General features: G+C 35.9%; 1 protein-coding gene across 2 annotated transcripts in view; it reads right to left on the bottom strand.

Annotated features, from left to right (window-relative positions):
- LOC145291546 (uncharacterized) overlaps positions 1-20,162 on the bottom strand; it is a 63,382-nt gene that overhangs the window by 25,998 nt on the left and 17,222 nt on the right. For both annotated transcript variants that reach the window (XM_080137557.1, XM_080137558.1), the window contains exons 2-3: positions 8,586-8,806; positions 2,966-3,337 (exon numbers count right to left, since the gene is read on the bottom strand). In XM_080137557.1, coding sequence (XP_079993683.1) covers positions 2,966-3,335 — 370 coding nt within the window. In that variant the 5' untranslated portion in view covers positions 3,336-3,337; positions 8,586-8,806. The remainder of the gene's footprint in view (positions 1-2,965; positions 3,338-8,585; positions 8,807-20,162) is intronic.

The raw sequence follows: 20,162 nt of genomic DNA on the forward strand, positions 1-20,162 counted from the left end.
TAAAATAATGTTACAGACAAAATACTTCCGTGTGAGACTCCTGTTTCCTGTTTCTTGATGTCCAAGAGGCATGTTCCTACACGAACATTAAATAGTCTATTGTTAATGAAGTTGTTGAAGATGGGCAGTCCAGCCTCTTTGAGATCTTTTATAAGCCTTTTCAAGATCGAAGAAAATAGCAGTCATGGTTTTTTTTTGTATAAATGCATTTCTAATAAAAGTTTCCAATCATATTAAGTAATCTGTAATGCTCCAATGTTTTTCAGAAGCCACATTAAAAGTTGGTTATTATTTTATTAGTTTCAAGAGACCAAATTTGTCTTGCACACACAGTGCTTTAGGATGATAATTGGAGGTGTCAGATGCATCCTTTCTGGTTTTGGTATGAGAAGGATTGTGGCTTGTTTCCATATAGCTGGAAGATTGCCATTGATCCAGATGTCATTAAGGATGGAAAATAAAAACTTTAATGGTTGATCTGGTAGTCGTTTTAGGAATTCAGATATTATCTCATTTGCTCCCTCAGCCGTGTTATTGGCTTTTTTTTTTTTTTTAAATCCTTTTTTTTTCATGAATTATTTTTTTTTTTCATGAATCGTAAAAGGTTTCTTCCTCATTATTACTTTTAAAGTTCAGTTTGTTTTTTTTCTGGTTCCTGTGTGGAATTTTTTATTGTAATTTTTGGATGATGAATTATTTGCAATAGTATCTGCAAACATGTTGGTTATGTCCTTTTTTTGGGGGGGGGGGGGGTGTTATTTTTTTATTGTTTATACGAAGGTGGTCGAGGTGGGAACTGGTGTTTTTTTCTGGTGTTTTCCATATATTCAATATGGTTTTGTCTTTGGTGTTATTATTGATTTTGGACACAAAGTTCTTCCATGATTCTCATTTGGCTTCTTTTTTTTTTTAGCGTGTTTTAACTCTGCATATTTTAACGTTGTTTAAATTCTGAGTAGTTGGTTGTTTGTTGAATTTTTTTAATGCATGGTGTAGCCTGATAATCTTTTTGCAATCATCATTAAACCAGGGCCGATTATACTTGGTTGATGATTTTGTTTTAGGTATGCATTCCTCAGCTATTGAGATGATGGTATCTGGAAAGTGAGTGATCGGGTCTTTCATGTTTTCCAGGTAAAAGTTTGTATTTATAATTTTTTTCGATTAGGAATGGAGACATTTTGGTTATTTATGTAATGTCTTGTGATTCTAAGATTATGTATTCAGGAAAGATTGTATTTTCATCTTCATCACTTTCTGTGTTTGGATGGGGTTTTTTGATTTTTTTTTTTTTCAAAGTCATATAAAGTATTATTTTCTTTCATTTTCTTTGCTTCCCACCCTCCTCACAGCCCTATATTGGGAGATGGTTGGGGAAGACCCATTTACCCAAGCATCTCAGGATACAAGGATGATATTATCAAACAATGAGTGTAGTTGCTTGAGACGACTTCCTTATTTCCTTGGCTCCAGCAAGGTATAATAAAGGGGTTGTTGTTGGTATCATCTGGTTTCACTATCTGATTGGCCCTTGCCATCACTTTCTAATATCAGTATGTGTTTTTTTTTTTGTTGTTTTTGTATATGTGTTTGTGTGTGATATATTTGTATTTCTCTTTTTGTGAGGGTTTAGTGTTATTCGGGCCTGTCATGACTAGTCAATTGATCGGGTTGGATTTCTCCGACCACCTGTCTAGCTAAAGTAAGAGCCAAAGTGGAGTGTTGCAAACTCACGGCCACTTGGATCCAGGTCATAAGGTGCTCAGCCACCAGGATCCCATTCTAGAGCATTACAAGTCGCTACCAACAGCCAACAAGTGGCCTCATTGAGGGACTTTTATCCTCTGCAAATGTGGGCAGTTAGTGTATTCTAGAGCCTCACCGACAGGGCCTTTAAATGTGTAAAATTTTTGTTTCAAGTTCTTCAAGTGTTGCATCCAGTCATTTAGTAGAAGGTTTTTATTCTCCAAGCTTTTTGTATCTTCAATCGCTAGTTTGCAGTGTTTGGTTTGTTTTATAGTGGAGTTTGTAGTTTTTGTTCCTTGCCCTGTAGAACATGAGTTTTGCAATGGGAGAAGGAAAAGGTTACAGTATTAATGTTTGGTACATTTTAAGTTAGGAAATTAATCAGGGGGAGGTAGAAAGAGAAAGGGAATGAGGAGAAGGAAAAGGGGGAAAAAGAGAATTGTTTTTTTTATTTTTGGTTTTGCAGAACATAAGTTTTGCAAAAGGAAGAAGAAAAACAAAAACAATCAATGTTAATAAACGCATTTCGTCTGAGGAAGCCAATATCTTCAGACAGCCTGATCTGGTAGCAATAGAGAGAGGCTACTAAACTAATTAGGGAATGCATAAAACTTAGAAACATCACGATAGACAATACAAAACGCCGAAAATGTGACAGTGATACATGTTCATTTATACAATTCTGAGGCAGCATGTTCAGGACTGCAGAACACAATGTGAAAGAAGATCACTGGTAGATTTCTGAGCAAATACTGTGATTATGCAGAGGGTCTTATGAGATGTGTATTGTTGCAGGTTTGGTCTGTTCAGCTGCAGCACAGGCGGTATTTAAGCATTGTGGTGGGGCAAGAACCATGAAATAATTTGAAGGCAACAGAAGCAACTGTTACATTCTGACAAGTAGACAGCAGATCTAATCCAAGCAGATCATATACTCCAGAGGGAACCGAGAATATGTAGTATATACCTGATGGTACAACACTGTAGATGCTCAAGAGAATCAGAGAACACCTTGCCAACTCCGGCAAACACTAGGGACCCGTATTCCAAGTGAGGACGAATCATGTAAAGCTTCGTCAGCAAATGCCATTCATGATGAATTTGGTAGCTCAGAATATGCAACACGTAAAGCTCCTTGTTAACCCTATTGGATATAGAAGACCAGTTAATTAAAAGTAAAATCCTATCAAGAAAATATCTAGATCTTGCGATAACTTACCTTGTCGGATGTAATATCCAGCAGGTGAACCATCCAGACACAAAGCTCCCCTTTTCTGGACGAACTCTTCCGGAAGCACAACCAGCTCACCATCAGTATCGCTATCGGCATGGAAACTGACAAAAGTGGTGCGTACGTTTGATAGCATGCGAATGATGAGTACGACAAGAACAAGGAAGACAGCACACACCAGCTGAATATAACATCGCCGCAACGTGAATGTCGGCATCAGAAGGTGCGGACGTTGAATCGATACTTTGGCTGGGACAAACATCATACATGGCTGGGAAGGAGTCTGATGCAGGTGATGCAGAGGATGTTGAGAAGTGATGGATTTGTGATGGTGGTCACTGTTTGACGGAGATTGCATCGCTGGAAAAGATGGACACGAAAAAAGAAATATTCTTAAATCAATTTTAGAGAAAAGACCTTTGATAGTAAATTTCAAAGAATGAAGATTCAGACAATTAAAAAGGAAGCCTTCCTGTGGCCGAAGCTGCCAACAAAGAATCATTCCAACAATAAATTCCTAATTTTAGCACTTATATTTGCATGGTACAGTATTCACTTTAGCTGGGTGGAGTCTTCTTCCAGTGATAGAAGAATTTTCTTGGGAATATTTAATTTATAAGTGTCAGTCCCCAATCGCATGTATATCCTGGTCAGAGGAGATGACGTTATTTTGCGTAATTTTTTTGCAGGAAAGTATCCTCCTTCTACATACAACACCTGATATTCCTAAATAGTCACCCATTTGGTAGCGACCAGGCACATCGTCATTTAACTTCAGTGATCTAACAAGAACCAAGGTGCTAACGTGATTATGACATATGTAACCATCACAAAATTATATAAAACATAACTTAAAAACAGTTTAGAGTTCCAAAAGCTTGAATCTAAAAGAAGTTATTACAATTAAGATTAAGCCAAATAAGAATATCCACAACTAAAAAGCAGGTTTAGGAAGGAGTGAGAGTCACAAGCAGAATCCTTTTAAATCCTAGGAGTTGCAGTCTTACCTTATTTCTTCTGTTAATTTAAGTTTTATTTCCGTCTGCCTGCTTCCCACCTGACTACAACCTGGATGTCTTCAAGTCCAACGTTAACAAATTCCTAATGAACCGCCCCCTTAAGTAAACACTTCATTAAATCTCCATACTAACGTAATGTACTTGCAATAACCCTTATCCCTGAGTAGCTTCCGGGTCTTGATAAGTGGTGACAACCGTGTAAAAAAAAAAAAAAAAAAAAAAAAAAAAAAGCAAATGCCTGAATCGATAAATAACACAAGGGAAATTATTAAGATATCAAGAATAACAGAACGAAATAAATGCAATAGTTTTGACACTCAAATTCTACTCTCGAGTCATAAGTTGCTTTTTAACTTGTAAAAAACAAAAAGAAATAACAGGGTAAAAAGCAATGTCATAATAGTATAACAACATGGACATTCCCGATTTCTTTATTGTAGTAACAGACATTGAAATAAATGATTTTACAATAGCAAAAAATATGTTAGCGACTGCTATTTTTAACATTTTGATAATAAAGGCTATAAGTCTCATGACGTACCCCCACCTCTCATACAACGAGGATTTCATATTAGCAAACAATTGTTATTTTCATTTATTTTTTATTTTACACTATATGCATCCTTTTTAGTTACGTTAAAGAAAACTTTCTTTTTGACTTCCGATTTCTATTTCATGGAAGTCCTGCCAGTGTATACAAAAGGAAAAGTCCCTTCTGATAAATATTTAGGTAATTCCAGTGTAATTTTAAAACTGTATATAAAAAAATTGTCTTTACTTTGAAAATATACTTTTAATTTGCATGAAAACTACTTTTTATATCAAAATGTTTTTTTTATAACTGGTAATAAAAATATTGTTTAATTAAAAAAATAAAATTCATGTAAACTTTAAAATATTTTAATGTAAAAACTAAAAAATATTTTTATTACAAGATATTAAAAAACATTTCAATTTAAAGACTATTTTACATGTAAATTTTTAAAGTATATTTTTTTTTTCTATTACATAAGACTATTTTTGAAAAAAAAAAAATTCAAAGATTAAAAAAATATTTTTTGATAACATTTTATTAAAAATAAAACCGTTCCGAAAAAGCATTTAAAACGTAGCGATTAGTTTTTATGTAGACTTAAAAAAAAAAAAACAAAACAAAAAAAAAACCCAACAACAACAACTGGAATTATGTAAACATTAATCAGAACTTTTTCTTGGTGTACATCAGTAAAACTCCGCTAAGCAGAAAGTGAAGTAAAAAAATGATTTGTATTTTTCTTGCTTCATGTGAACAAAAACACAACGTTGGTTTTTAAATATGGTGGATTTATTAAAATAGCCCCCCCCCCCCCAAAAAAAAAATTTGAGATCAAAGCACACAAAGGGAAGACGTCTTAATCCTACTAGACCAAGTTACGAATATACCGGTAATTTCCAAAATAGCTATATACCGAGTTACCACATAATTGGTAATTTTCCGACCATGTGTTTTTGTGTTGTTAAGGAGCTAAAAATAGCTACCCAATCGCTGCTTAGCCTCGATTTAGTGCAAGCCTAACGTTCTGCAAATGGTTTTCTTTGTTTGGGCGGAGTTGTGAATTGTTTTGTAGACTAAAGTAGCCATGAAGTGTGCTAGTGACGAACCAAGCACTTCGACAGATAAAAGAGCAAGACCAAGGAGTTTTGTGGTGCAACGAGTGTTGGATAAAGTGAGAAATTCTGTTTCAGACGAAGGTGAATTTGATCAGGAGTTTCTGAATCAAGTAATGCGAGTGATGATGAATATATTTGTTGGCTGAGGATCTAAATGGAATATATCGGTGTGAAACCCAGCTATCGGTATTACTGGTCAAGTGATGGCAGTGACTTCATTGGATATACTCTGTGGTTCTGCAACATCATGACACTAGACAGATTTTTGGCCATCTGGCTTTTCTTGCATGTGGTTTATGAGGAGAATTCTGGCATTGACAAGAGAGAATCTACAAGGTCAGGCTTGTTCTGGAGTATCTACTCTGAGTTTTGACTACTACCAGTCCAGACAACACATGAGCTTAGATGAGGGAACGATTCCCACGAAAAATCGCCTGGTGATAAAACAGTAAATAAAAGACAAGCTGACAAAATTATTTCTTCTTTGTGAAGTGGAGACTGGATATATTCTCAATGCAGAAGTCTACACTGAGGCAGTACGAATGCCAGTTCAAGAATTGGGTGTGGTTGGTGGCTAGGATGGAGGGCAGCTAACACATTCTGGTCCTGGGCCGCTTCTACAATTCAGTGACTTTGACCAAATATGCTGTGAACCACCTGAAAACTGGGGTTGTTGGATCTCTCCTGCAGAACAGAAATTTCTTTCCAAAGTCTTTCAAGGCAGTCAAGAAACTCTCTCGAGGTGAAAGTCGCTACCTGTGTCAGGACAGTATCACACGTATGCTATGTCAGGACAGTATCACACGTATGCTATGTCAGGACAGTATCACACGTATGCTATGGCAGGACAGTATCACACGTATGCTATGGCAGGACAGTATCACACGTATGGCAGGACAGTATCACACGTATGGCAGGACAGTATCACACGTATGGCAGGACAGTATCACACGTATGGCAGGACAGTATCACACGTATGGCAGGACAGTATCACACGTATGGCAGGACAGTATCACACGTATGGCAGGACAGTATCACACGTATGCTATGGCAGGACAGTATCACACGTATGGCAGGACAGTATCACATGTATGGCAGGACAGTATCACACGTATGGCAGGACAGTATCACACGTATGCTATGGCAGGACAGTATCACACGTATGGCAGGACAGTATCACACGTATGGCAGGACAGTATCACACGTATGGCAGGACAGTATCACACGTATGGCAGGACAGTATCACACGTATGGCAGGACAGTATCACACGTATGGCAGGACAGTATCACACGTATGGCAGGACAGTATCACACGTATGGCAGGACAGTATCACACGTATGCTATGGCAGGACAGTATCACACGTATGGCAGGACAGTATCACACGTATGGCAGGACAGTATCACACGTATGGCAGGACAGTATCACACGTATGGCAGGACAGTATCACACGTATGCTATGGCAGGACAGTATCACACGTATGGCAGGACAGTATCACATGTATGGCAGGACAACAATCCCATCACCTTTATTTCCAACTACCATGATCGTGTAAAGACAGGAACTGTCAACAGGAAGAATAATAATGGTACTTTCATTGAAGTGAGCATTCCACAGCTTGCCTTGGACATGTACATGGCCAGTTGTGACAAGAATGACCAGATGACCTGCCTTCACCATTCACGGTGCCATTACTGTTGGCCTCGATGCCTCTTCAAATTCTTCGTGTGGGCTTGCTACAACTCCTATGTGCTGTACTTTTCTACACAAACAGCTGCCAGAAAATCTCTGTACTTTACGAGATACAGTCAAACACTGTTTGGGACTGGTAGGAAACTACCATTCTACAGCCGTTTGCAGAGGACAATAAGAACCCGGTGCTCAACACCCAAAAGAAGGTGAAGACAAGGTTCTGGTGCACCCACTGCAGAAAATACCTGTGCATCAAGGAGGGATCCACCTGTTGGGCAGACTGGTACACGAAGGCTGAATACTGGCGGTAGATGAAAGACAAAAAATTACTAACGCATTTAAATTTGTTTCAGTTTTATCCAGGAGGCAAGGCACAGGGGCAAATTAGGTTCAGGGTTAAGCCACCAGTCATGGCTGACAGAGCAAGAGTGTGTATCCCAGTTAGTTGAATGATGGATTCCATTCAGCATTCCATGAAGATTCCTAAGTTTGGAAGTTACATTGATTAAAAAGTTGTGCAAATAACACTCATGATGAGGACAGTCATAAAAAAAAAAAAAAAAAAAAAAATCAAACAATCTTCACCTCAAAAAGATTAAAAAATTTCTCAAAAGAAATAAAATCTGAAAAATACATCCCTATATCGCAGAAGTAAGCACAACTTCAAATTATCAAACTCAACAAAAGCAGAATCTTGTGCTTAACAGAACAGGATGTCTGAAGATACCGTCTTCTTAACCTAAAATACACCGAACATTCATGTTAGTGTTGTTTTCCTCTTTTCATTTGCAAAACTTAATCATGTTCTACAAAGCCAAGAACAGATATAACAATGTTCTACAAAACCACCAAACCAAACACCATGAATAGTTGAAGATATAAAAAAAACTTTCCAAAATGAATAGATTCAGCATTAAATAACCCAAAAAGGATTGACATATCATAAATAAAACAAAAAATAGAATATAAACTAAAAATCTCAAAACTAAAGTTTAAATAAAAAAATGTTTAAAAGCAAGAGAGCAAACATTTAAAACTGATCAAGAATTAAAAAATCTGAGACATTCAAAATAATTTAGATATTTAACCTAATCTTAAGCCTTCAGCTCTAATATGATAGGGAAATAAAAACAAGCAGAAAAACAAACAAAAAAAAAACAAAAACAAAACAAATAAACAAAACAAGCAAAAAACAAACAAGCAAAAAACAAACAAACTAAAAACAAACAAACTAAAAACAAAAATACCATAAATTGTCCAAGTTCACATGATGGATGAATGACGCCTTCACCACGGTTGATGCAAAGTGTCTTCATGTAGTCTTGCCAGATTTCATAAGTTGCATCACAAATTCGTGGTTGTGGGCCAAACTGTTACACCACCAACTAAGTGTGGTCTTCACCTAGAGTAACTGTCGATTTCAAATAAAAACTTTATACTTTTTTTATACCATCATACATGTTGTAATCTGAAAATAAAAAAATAATTAAATTTAAATGCGTTTCAAAAGTGTCAAATAATTAAATTTAAATGCGTTTCAAAAGTGTCAAGTAAAAAACGAAAATAAAATACCCCCCACCCCCCACAAAAAAAAAAAAAAAAAAAACTTAGTGACAGATGTTTTACTTAAGTTTCTGAATTTCTGAGATGAGAATTGGTTATCTGTATTATTTGGAATTTTCAGACTAGTGTCTTCATCTTGAATATCATTTTCACAATGTTTCGGTTGATGTAACTTTCGATCTTCTTCATGTGTATCTTGTTGAACTGGGTTCGTCCAAATTCCCAAAGTCGACAAGATACACCTGAAAGGTCAGAGGTTACACGACCGAAACGTTGTGAAAATGACACTCAAGATGAGAACAGTAGTCTGATGAATCCAAAATAATATGAAGAATTTATTTGTTTTTGACAATTCTTATTAACTTTAATTGAATATCCTGAAGAGGATTCTTAGTAAAATCGAAAGTATTTTGGGTGAAGAAATTAATTTTGGTTGTCGTTTATTAAATCAATCAATATTAATTTTGGTTGTCGTTTATTAAATCAATCAATATTAATTTTGGTTGTCGTTTATTAAATCAATCAATATTAATTTTGGTTGTCGTTTATTAAATCAATCAATATTAATTTTGGTTGTCGTTTATTAAATCAATCAATATTAATTTTGGTTGTCGTTTATTAAATCAATCAATATTACAAAATATAGCTGAAGATTGGGTGAGAAAAAAAAAAAAAAATCAAGAGAATAAAGATTTTGTTTAATCAAACTTGTTTTAAACGTGTGCATGCTGAAGACATACATTGCATGAAGAGAAATGATATGAGAGAGGTTTTATGCAAGTTTTAAAGACTGGCTTATATCTGATGAGCTCAGAGGAAGATTAAATTTGGACAGTTTGGGAAATGTGTGCAGAACAGGAGACTTTGTTGATTTGGTCACATTGAAAGAATGGATGAGAGTTCTTGGGTTAGTCGAGGTAGAACAGTTGAGAGAACAGGGTCAGTTGGTAGGAGAATGCCAAGAAAAATAGGGAAGAAGTGGTAAAAATGGATTTAAGAGTAACAAGTATAAATAAAGACCTGTCCAGAGAAAGGAGTTTGGACGTCAATTTAGAAAAGTCGCTCAAAACATTGTAGCACGTGAAACAAATACTAAACAAAATATGATGAGGAGAATGATAAAGCCTTATCAATGTGGATTTTGAAAACAAAGCAATAATGCAGTGGTTATTATATATATATACCAGTAGTTCAGCCCGACTTCGCTCGGACCCTATGTACTGCTCATTACTTTATGTGCATATCTATATGTTATTTATTTTTGCGATACGTTTTGAACGAATTCAATTATTTACGAAAGTGTATTTTTACCTAAATGCAAGTTGGGAATAATTTTCCCTTTAACCAATTTGGTACCCCCTTCCCCACATGGGGAGGGCCATATATATTGTTTTTAAATATAATTATCAACTGACACGTGTTTAGTCGTCTACGACTCATCAGAGTGGCTGAATCAGTGTCAGTGGATAATTATATTTTAAAAACTATATATATATTAAAAAGTTTGACACATCCAGATAAACTACATCTAAAATTTCACGTGTTTAGACCCAAAATTGGCAGAAGAGTTTGGTAGTTTACAAAGGTCAACTCTTAACTTTGATCTCTTGGCAGCCAAATTCTTGCCAGAAAACTAATCAAAAAGCTTGTTGCATGTCTGAATACCTTTTATGTAAAATTTTAAATGTTTAGACAAAAAATTGGCTGAGTAATTTGGTAGAGACCTCAGGTCAATTTTTTTTTTTTTTTTTTTTAACTTTGACCCCAATTTTTATCCCTTAACATTTGTTTTGGACTCAAAGCAAATTAAAATGTTTGATTCATGTCCAAGTAACCTGCATCTAAGAATACAAGTGTTTAGACCCAAAATTGGTGGAGGAGTTTGGTAGAGTTTTCAAAAGGTCAAATTGTTGAACTTTGACAGCCAAATTTCTGGCTGAAAACCGATCAAAATTTTTTCCCAAATCTCAGTATCCCTTGAGTCTGTAGACTGAAAATTGACAGTAGTTTGGTAGGGAAATGTACACACCGACAATTTCACTTTTATAGATTAGTATAGATTATATTTCAAGAAAAGTGGATATAAAACATCACTTAATAAATCCCAAGCTTAACACATAGTTGGTGCAACTTAAAAAAAAAAAAAAAAAAAAAAAAAAAAAAAAAAAAAAAAGAAGCCTAATTGGATGATTAATTTTCGAATTACACTTATTTAGGTAAAGTTACTGCTGCGAATTTTCAAAAGAATGGAAAAATTTGAATTTTCTATGTTGATAAAGCATTGTTTCTGATGGGGAACAATACTTTTCAAGTAATGGCTTGATATGTGTTATATTGCTGCACCAAAAACAATCACTAAGAAGTGGTATGGTGACATTGCAACATTGTACAGACACAAAAGATGCTGAATGCTCAAAATCACTCAAATTCGGCAGTTGTCCTGAAAAACAAAAAATCCACACACCTGTTTTGGTGAATCATGAATCCAAATTATGTGAGATAACAAAGAAATTGATAATAGATGGTAGTGTCTTCACCATTTTGTATGAATATTGACAAAAAGACAGTGTTTAAAGTGGGTGGCATGATTGCTCACAGTTAATAAAAAATCATTGTTAACAAGTTATAGTATTGTTTGCAACTGTTTTGATGCAACAAAAGTGAGTTTTTACATCAATATGTAGCAATGAAGACAACCTGGATCCACCACTTTTCTTTGGAGCATTCAGCTGAATTGACAGCAGCAAAACCATCTAAGGATCCAAACATCAGCAAACAAGATTTTGACCTCCATCCATCCATGAGAAAGGAAAAACAATAGCGAGTATCATATGACATTATTGGAGTATTTAAAAGGAAGAAATTGCCAAAGAAAAAAAAGGATAAATGAAAAAAGCCCTTTTATAACAAGAGAGCCATATCACAAGTTGATCACAAAACTGCATCAATTAGAATTATTTCCACACCTACCCTTTGCCCCAGATCTGACCTTCAATGACTACTTACTGTTTGTAAACCACAAAAACCATAAAACATTTTCATTTGTCTTCTTTTATGTTGATAAGAATAAAATCGAATTTTGCCACAAAATTGTTTTATTAGTTAAACCTTGGAATTATTACACACACACACACACACAAAACTATAAACATTTGAGTTCAAGGTATTAAAAACCCAACGCCAACGTCACTGTCTCTGCACAAAACCAATACCATATGAGTGACTCAGTACGAGTGAAGCCGCCTCGTTATTGATGCATGTTTCAAATTCCAAGAAGGAACAGTAACAGAGGTGATTAGTCTGCAAGTCATTATTGTCAATGACGTCCTGTGAAGGATGTGTGATTCTGGACAAATGCCATCTCATCTTATGGAGCAAATGATGAAACCTCAGATAACACTGGATACATCACACTGCCTGGCTAACAGACAACACAAAATAGAGAAACCTCAGCCTGTATGACAAAACACATGCTAGAGATTATCAGTATGATCTTGCACATGCTGTGATCAGGATGGAGTGTAAACAATCCATGACAAGGCGAACATCATGGTGGCTAATGAAGAAATGACACTACGTGTGCATAGCTGGACTGAAAATGAGTCCTGTGCCCATTTGCATGTGTGGGCCCCCAAAACAAAATACAAGTTTTCTTGAAAGGGCAATATTTTGTTCCAGAATTAGACAGATTCCTGTGCATCGTTCGTTTCAGAAGAAGGAGGAGAGAGGGCAGAGGAGGACGACCAAAGCAAAAAACTCAAACACACTTATTCCCTTTCATCACGCAACTTGATCATCTTTCATTCTTTTTAACGACTTCAAGTGGTTTCATACCAGGTTTTAAAATAACTTCAATAAATTTCTATTTTTTTAAAAATTCATTCTGAGTGGGTTGAGCATCTGTGCTTCCTATAGCCAGCAGGTATGATTTGTGCTACCAACTTATATATGAATCCCTCCTGAGTGATGAAGAATGTGACCAAACCACCAAAGTCTTCTTTTAAGAAGGGTCTCTGAAGCTGGTAGTGTTCTACATCATACACAAATGGTGCAGTTTGCAATTTAGTCAAAGAAGCAGATGCATACAATGTGATGTAGGCAATGCATGTCAAACGCTTTGAATGTGTGAAGATCTTTGTACAGGAGGCAAATTTCTTTAACTTACATGCAATTGACGTCCTACAGTCATCAAATTTTCATATTTGTTTGAAAAAACTAATTTTTTCTCAATTTTAAATTTAATGGCTATTCTGATCTTAAAACACATTTCTCTTGGGCAATACTATTTTATTTCTTGCAGTTTATTTCCATGCAGCATTATGCTTATATGGATTGCAATAAGGTTTACAAAAATATTCTTAACGAAATTATTTCGGCTATTTTTTTTTTATTGTAAATTCGAGAATTAAAAAGGAAATTTTGAAAATTAAAAAATATTTTGTCAAAAAAGTCATAATAAAAAATTTTAAAAAGAAAAACAAAAATGAGTAAGAGTAAGTCCGGGCAATGCTGAATCGAGACAGCTAGTACAGGGTGGAACGATAAATTTGTCACCCAAATGAAAAACACTACAGCTTTATTTTCAAACTTTTATTTAAAAAAATCAATTCAAGTAACTTGATTATGTAGTAGTGCTAATATCTAGTCAATGTAGCTAACTTCAGCCTCAATCACCACCTCAATACAGGTCCAGAACTGGGAGCATGCCTTTTCCACAAGTGCTGGCGGAAGCTCAGTGAATGGCAGCGATCAGGCTGGCTTTGGTGTTGTGGGAGGTCATGTTGGTTATATTCTCGACGTATGACCAAACAAAGTAGTTCAGCGAATTCAGATTGGGGGAGGAGGGGGCCAATGAGAGAAGGGTACAAAGTCGTAGCACTCCTGAAGCCAAGCCTGGGTCTATTTGGACATTTGGGCTGATGCAGAGTCCTGCTGCCACACCCAGGGTCTGCCAGCGGTCACCAGATTGCACCAAGGGATCACCACACTCTTCAGCACATCCAGGTACACTTTGGTGTTGACTTTCAAGCAAACTTCGAAGATGTGATGTGGCCTTCACTTGAAACCACACCAAAGACATAACCATAGTCGGAAACTTCACTGAGCTGTGCTCTCAAATGTTGAACCGTCCAAATTTGCATTTTGAGGATGCTGGCAATGGTATTGTTGTCATAACTTGGATCGGTAGAGAGCATGCGTTGTACAGTGGCACATCTCTGATCTCGCTCGTTGAACATTGTGTCACTTTCAGACATGATAGAAGGCTCCTATTGCTCTTGGGATTTGTACACAACTGGCCAACTAGTAGATGGTTTGCAACAAAAAAAAAAAGAAAAAGAAAACCAGTTTTCACCAAACAGAAATTTTTAGTCTACAGACTCGAAATTTGATATACAGGGTACTGAGATTTGGGAAAATCGATGTGATCGGTTTTTGGCCAGAAATTTGTTAAGGGGTCAAAGTTCAACGATTTGACCTTTGAGAACTCTACCAAACTCCTCCAACAATTTTGGGTATAAGCACTTGAAATTTTAGATATAGGTTCCTTGGATATGGATCTAACTTAACTTGATTTGAGCCCAAAACAATAAATGTTAAGGGGTCAAAGTTAAAAATTTGATCTCTGCAGTCTCTACCAAATTACTCAGACAATTTCTGGTCTAAACATTTGAAATTTTACATAAAGAGTATTCAGAGATAGGGCAAGCTTTTTAATCGGTTTGGGTCGAAAATTTTTAGTTACCAATATATAAATGTATGTTTGCATATCTGCCTAAAACTTTTGACAGAGGCGACGGATTTTACCAAGATCAGTATCGTGTAGGAGTTCGACCTTTCATACGACAAATATCGAAAAATTGGCTAAAAACACTAATATCTTCACCTTCAAATGGGCACTTTTCAACGGGGGGGGGGGTCGCTTTTTTTCACCGATATTTTTGAAAGTCATCCTCTCCTTTCGATTGTCTAGCCATAATTTAAACCTATGCGACTTCCAGTCTGGTGGTGGTCATAACAGCAAAAACGTCAGGTTCTTTTCCCATTCTTTTCCTCCTTCGTGGTAGGGTTCGAGCCTGCTTTCCTACTACCACTTTTTTTTTTTTTGCTCACCTCCAAACACACACACAGTAGAACCCCCGGGACACTGCATTAATCCATTTCGTGGTTGGGATCCTAAGGTACAAATCGCCGTATGGCGGGGGCCCATAAGCAAAATTTTATACATATTAAAAATTAGTAACAAAATACAGTACAGTATATAATACATATGTATATAATCAAATAACATTATAAATAACACACTGTAAGGTTGGGCAAATATCATAACCAGGGTCTGGAAAAATGTATTCCACATCGTAACCTGAAAAAAACGTATACTAGGGCCACTGTATCCTGGGGTTCTAGTGTGTGTGTGTGTGTGTGTGTATGCTGTTACTACTAATGCTACTATATAGTAGAAAAAGCATTTACAAAAGAGAGGGACTTAACTGATTAGTGCCAAGCATCATGAAGCAAATTAATTACCAAAAGTGCCAAGTATTGTTTGGATCAATATCGCTTCATTAATTAATGCACCTCTATATTAATTGTGTTTTTCATGACTATTTAACATATCCTATTATAAATTTCTGTACTGTGTGCGTGTGTGTGATGCGGTTTAAGTCAGCCTACAGGCAACTCACCCAGGCAATTTAGGTACCAAAATGAAGCTTATGACCCAGCGGATGTTTTAGTAGTATTTATATCCATGTTTGGTGAATGGAAATGCAAAAGAAATGCAAAGTAGTAGTGGTAATAGGAGTTAAATTGGTGGGAGTAGCCTCAGCAGCCGTTAGGCAAAGTGGTGGTGAGAGGCATTAAATCGGTGGGAGTAGCAGCAGCAGTCAACGATTAATATTAGTTGAAAAATACAAGATTTTTATTTTTAAAAAAATTACTTCCATTTTCTCCGTCTGATTAACAAAACAAAAAAAAGGATTTTCTGATTTGAAAAAAAAAAAAAAAAAAAAAAAAAAGAAGACTTTCTGATTTGCAACCAAAAAAAAAAAAAAAAAAAGTAGAAAAGTTTTCGATTAATATTGGTTGAAAACTACAAGATTTTTTTTTTGTTTACTTTTAAAAAAAAAAATTACTTCCATTTTCTCTGTCTGATTACAAAAAAAAAAAAAAAAAAGTGGATTTTCTCTGATTCGACCGGGGTGGTCAGTTTAGACCGCCAATCATTAAATAAAATAATACTTTTACCCATGTATCTCATTTTTTTTTCGTTAATATTGGTTGAAAATACAATATTTTTTGTTAAAGTCGTTTAAGGAGACATCTACAGGAGAACCGACGAAAAAATAACTGCTAACTTTAGTTTCGTAAATATTGGTTGTGTAAATACACTGTACTTACTCGCTTTTCTTTCGCAATATGCAGCCATCTGGCTGCAATGGGGCTACTTGTGTATTACAATTTTATAATTTTATTGTTATTGAATTCCGTGAAATCGCTCATATTCCTGCTCTAGTTTTTTTTTTTTTTTTTACTCAGAATCACTACTTATCAATACCCGAAAAACTCTGGGATAAGAATTAATGAATGTAAGGTGGTAGTGTAGTAATTATATAATTTTTTGAGAATTTGTTTTATGGGGACGGCGTTACAAGGACTTGTTTACATTGGACTTGAAAGCTATCATGTTGTATTTAACCAGGAAGCAGGCCAGCAGAACAGTGTTCCATAGGCAGAAAGTTCTGGGAAAGAAGCTTTGTTTATAGAATCTGCATTTAGATTTAGGCACAGATAGAAAATGGGGGAAATCGTATATAGTGGTTGTAGCTAATTGAATTCTTTTTATGCGAAAGTTTGACAAAGAGGGACCATAGATTGGAGTTCAGTCGAACACTTGCCGTGAAAATAATGATAGAGCAAAGAAAGGCTCGCAACGTCTCTTGTGGAAAAGAGGTTGCAGGGAAAAGAAAAGGGCATTACCTACTAGGTTTGAAGCTGGTTTTGAACTTTATCAAGGCAGAATAGGCATGCCGAGCAGCTACTGCTTTGATGTGGCAACAGTATTTCATTTTAGGTTGTACCTGTCTCTTATACAAATAGAGGATTGCATCGGCAGTGAGATAACTGCTGGAGCAGTAGAGTGATCCAACCATTTTTCAAGCAATCTTGGCAACAGATTTGATGTATGTGTTCCATTTCAGATCAGGAGTGAAGATCAGTCCTAGAAACTTGTCGCGACATGGGGCTTCTCAAAGACGAAAGCCATTCATTACAATATCAAAGGCAAGCTGATTGCCAGGATAAAATTAGTGTCCAGGTGTCATTTGAAGAAAACCATGATGGTAGCATGCACCAGGTTCAAGTCGCGTCTGGAGATGGGACTGGAGGCTCAGGGCAGTTTCTTCAAGTCAGTTGTGTTTGGCAAAAGATCCTCTCGGAGATATTTGAATTTTGAGAATATAATTATTAACCACAGTATCTTTGTTTTTTCTTTCCAAAAAGTATCAAGTTTATCCCGAATATCCTGTGTACATAACTTATTTAACCATATATCCACCCAACCGTGACATGATCAGGACGCGGATACAGTTGTAGATCAGAGCTTTTTGGAGCCCAATACCCCATTACTATGCAAGATTGCAGAGTGAAAATACGCTGGAACTATACTGTCCTGAATCCTGAAGGAAATGCATCCGTATGTAAGGACTGACAGCAGCTTCCTGAACCTTCTGACCATGCAACACAGTCAACAGTGATGGCACGTTCACAATGACAATCAGCATTCAACATGCTGTCCAGAGAGTAGCTTTAACATCAAGTTTGACATGATAATCATCTATACAAATCACAGCTCAGCTATTGATTAGTGGACAACAATATGACACAACTTTGGTCAACTACGTCAGAGTAAAACTATTACACTTCTTGTTAACTCATAGTTTGCACTGAAAGGATTAAATAAAGTTATATTGACCGATGAAAGTCTATCAGGCATCTGTATGCAACGTGATGTAAGTGAAACTTGGCCAGTGAGGGTTGAGGACATGTGTTGCATAGAGAGAAATGATATCAAAAGGATACAATGGATGTGCAATGCTAGTGTTAAAGACAGGCTTAGATCTAATGATATCAGAGGAAGATTAAACCTGAACAGTATAGGGAGGTGTGTAGAACAGGAGACTTGATTGGTATGGTCACATTAAAATGGAGAGTTCTTGGATTAGTAAAAACTAGCATTTCAGCCCGGCATTGCCCAGGTGTTTGGAGGTGTATGTTGAAAAAAAAAAAAAGCGGTCAATTTTTTAAAAATTTGACCCCTATTATGACCCCCCTTAACATTTGTTTTGGGCTCAAATCAAGTTATTAAGTTAGATCCATGTCCAAGGAACCTATATCTAAAATTTCAAGTGTTTAGACCCCAAATCGAAGGAGTTTGGTAGAGTTCTCAAAGGTCAAATCATTGAACTTTGACCCCTTAACAGTCAAATTTCTGGCCGAAAACCAATCAAAGATTTCCCAAAATTTCAGTACTCTATATATCAAATTTCGAGTTTGTAGACTTAAAATTGACAGAGTTATTGCATAGGGAAATGTACACACACACGTTCACTTTTATAGATATATAGATTGAAGGGTGGAGGGAGCAGGTCCAGTTCACAGAAGGTTGCCAACGAAACGTGAAAGTGATAAGAATGAACTTTAAAAGGGATAAATAAAGACCTGGCCAGAGATAGGTTAGTTTGGAAGTTAATTTCTAGAAGATGTTTGATGCATGACAGCATGTAAAGCAGACGTTAAAGCGAATATGATGAGCGCATCATATTGAGTCACGTTTAAACATCTAGAAACATAACCAAACAGGATTAAACATCTAGAAACATGACTAAAAAGGATTAAACATCTAGAAACATGACTAAAAAGGATTAAACATCTAGAAACATGACTAAAAAGGATTAAACATCTAGAAACATAACCAAACAGGATTAAACATCTAGAAACATAACCAAACAGGATTAAACATCTAGAAACATAACCAAACAGGATTAAACATCTAGAAACATAACCAAACAGGATTAAACATCTAGAAACATGGCTAAGAAGGATTAAAAGAAATCCCATTAAAGAATGAAATTACTTACATTTGTCATAACATTATTTTATTGATCAGAAATTGCAGATATTGTTTGGTCACTTAAAATGTTCGCAGCTGTCACATATGAATGAACGGTTCACTCAAGCAGAAAATATTTGTAATGGTGTTTGTAAATAAAAATAAATATCTCATTAAAAAAAAAAAAAGCTGGAATTTATGTAGAATTGGGTTTTATTGTTTTCACATTTTTCTTTTCCAGATTAGTTCATGGCTTCCTAACAAATTGTCTAATTTAATTTTTGTGGGGTGGGGTGGGGTTTGTCAACGTTACATCCCAAATCTATTACGACTGTCAGCAGCGACTGCTAGTGTTTATTTGAATATATACTGAACTAGCAGAATTACCCATCCTAGGATGGGTATAAGCAATATGCACAGCATTGATTTTTAATTTTAACGAATAAGGAGGAGGGGGGGGGGCCCGGTTTTGCCCGGTCATAAAATATGCTTAAATATGATATTTTAATTTGTCCAGATTTCATATATATTATTATAGAGTCGTGATTTCAAAAGTAAAAAAAAAAAGAAAAGGCATTTCAGTGCCATCAGCTAGAAAAGCCAAACTGTCGTATTCAAAGCTGGTGACGTTACCACTGTACCGACATTGTCTCAAGGAGAATTGCTTCCCAACACCCTGGAAAACCTCATCAGTATGTTCCGTATTTGAATGAAAAATTCAGGTAATCGGTCATCTCCCTCTCAGTGCAGACTAATCAGTCTCCTGCGCGTCATGAGTAAGTTGCTGAAATCTGTGCTAAATAGAGAAGTAGTCAACCACATGTTGACATGCAATATGATTTCAGTTCTGCTAGATCTACAGCAGATGTGCTAACAGTTATATCTTATATGATTAGCAAATCTCTCAACGGAGACTTCCTTTCTAGGTTAATTGCTCGACATATCAAAGGCCTTTGATAGGTTATGGCATAAAGGTTACTCCACAAAGTCTCCAGCTACGGTATAGCTGGAAATATCTTCTCAATTATTAAATCATTTCTTTCTGATAGGTTCATAAGAGTAGTAGTTGATGGGCAGAGAATCAAAAGCTCACAATATTAAGACTGGAGTCCGTCAGGGGTTCATCTTAGGCCGTGCTCTCTTCCTGATCTAC

Source organism: Euprymna scolopes, chromosome 12 (genome assembly GCF_053919585.1).
Source record: "Euprymna scolopes isolate OS-2025 chromosome 12, ASM5391958v1, whole genome shotgun sequence".
NCBI lineage: Eukaryota > Metazoa > Mollusca > Cephalopoda > Sepiida > Sepiolidae > Euprymna > Euprymna scolopes.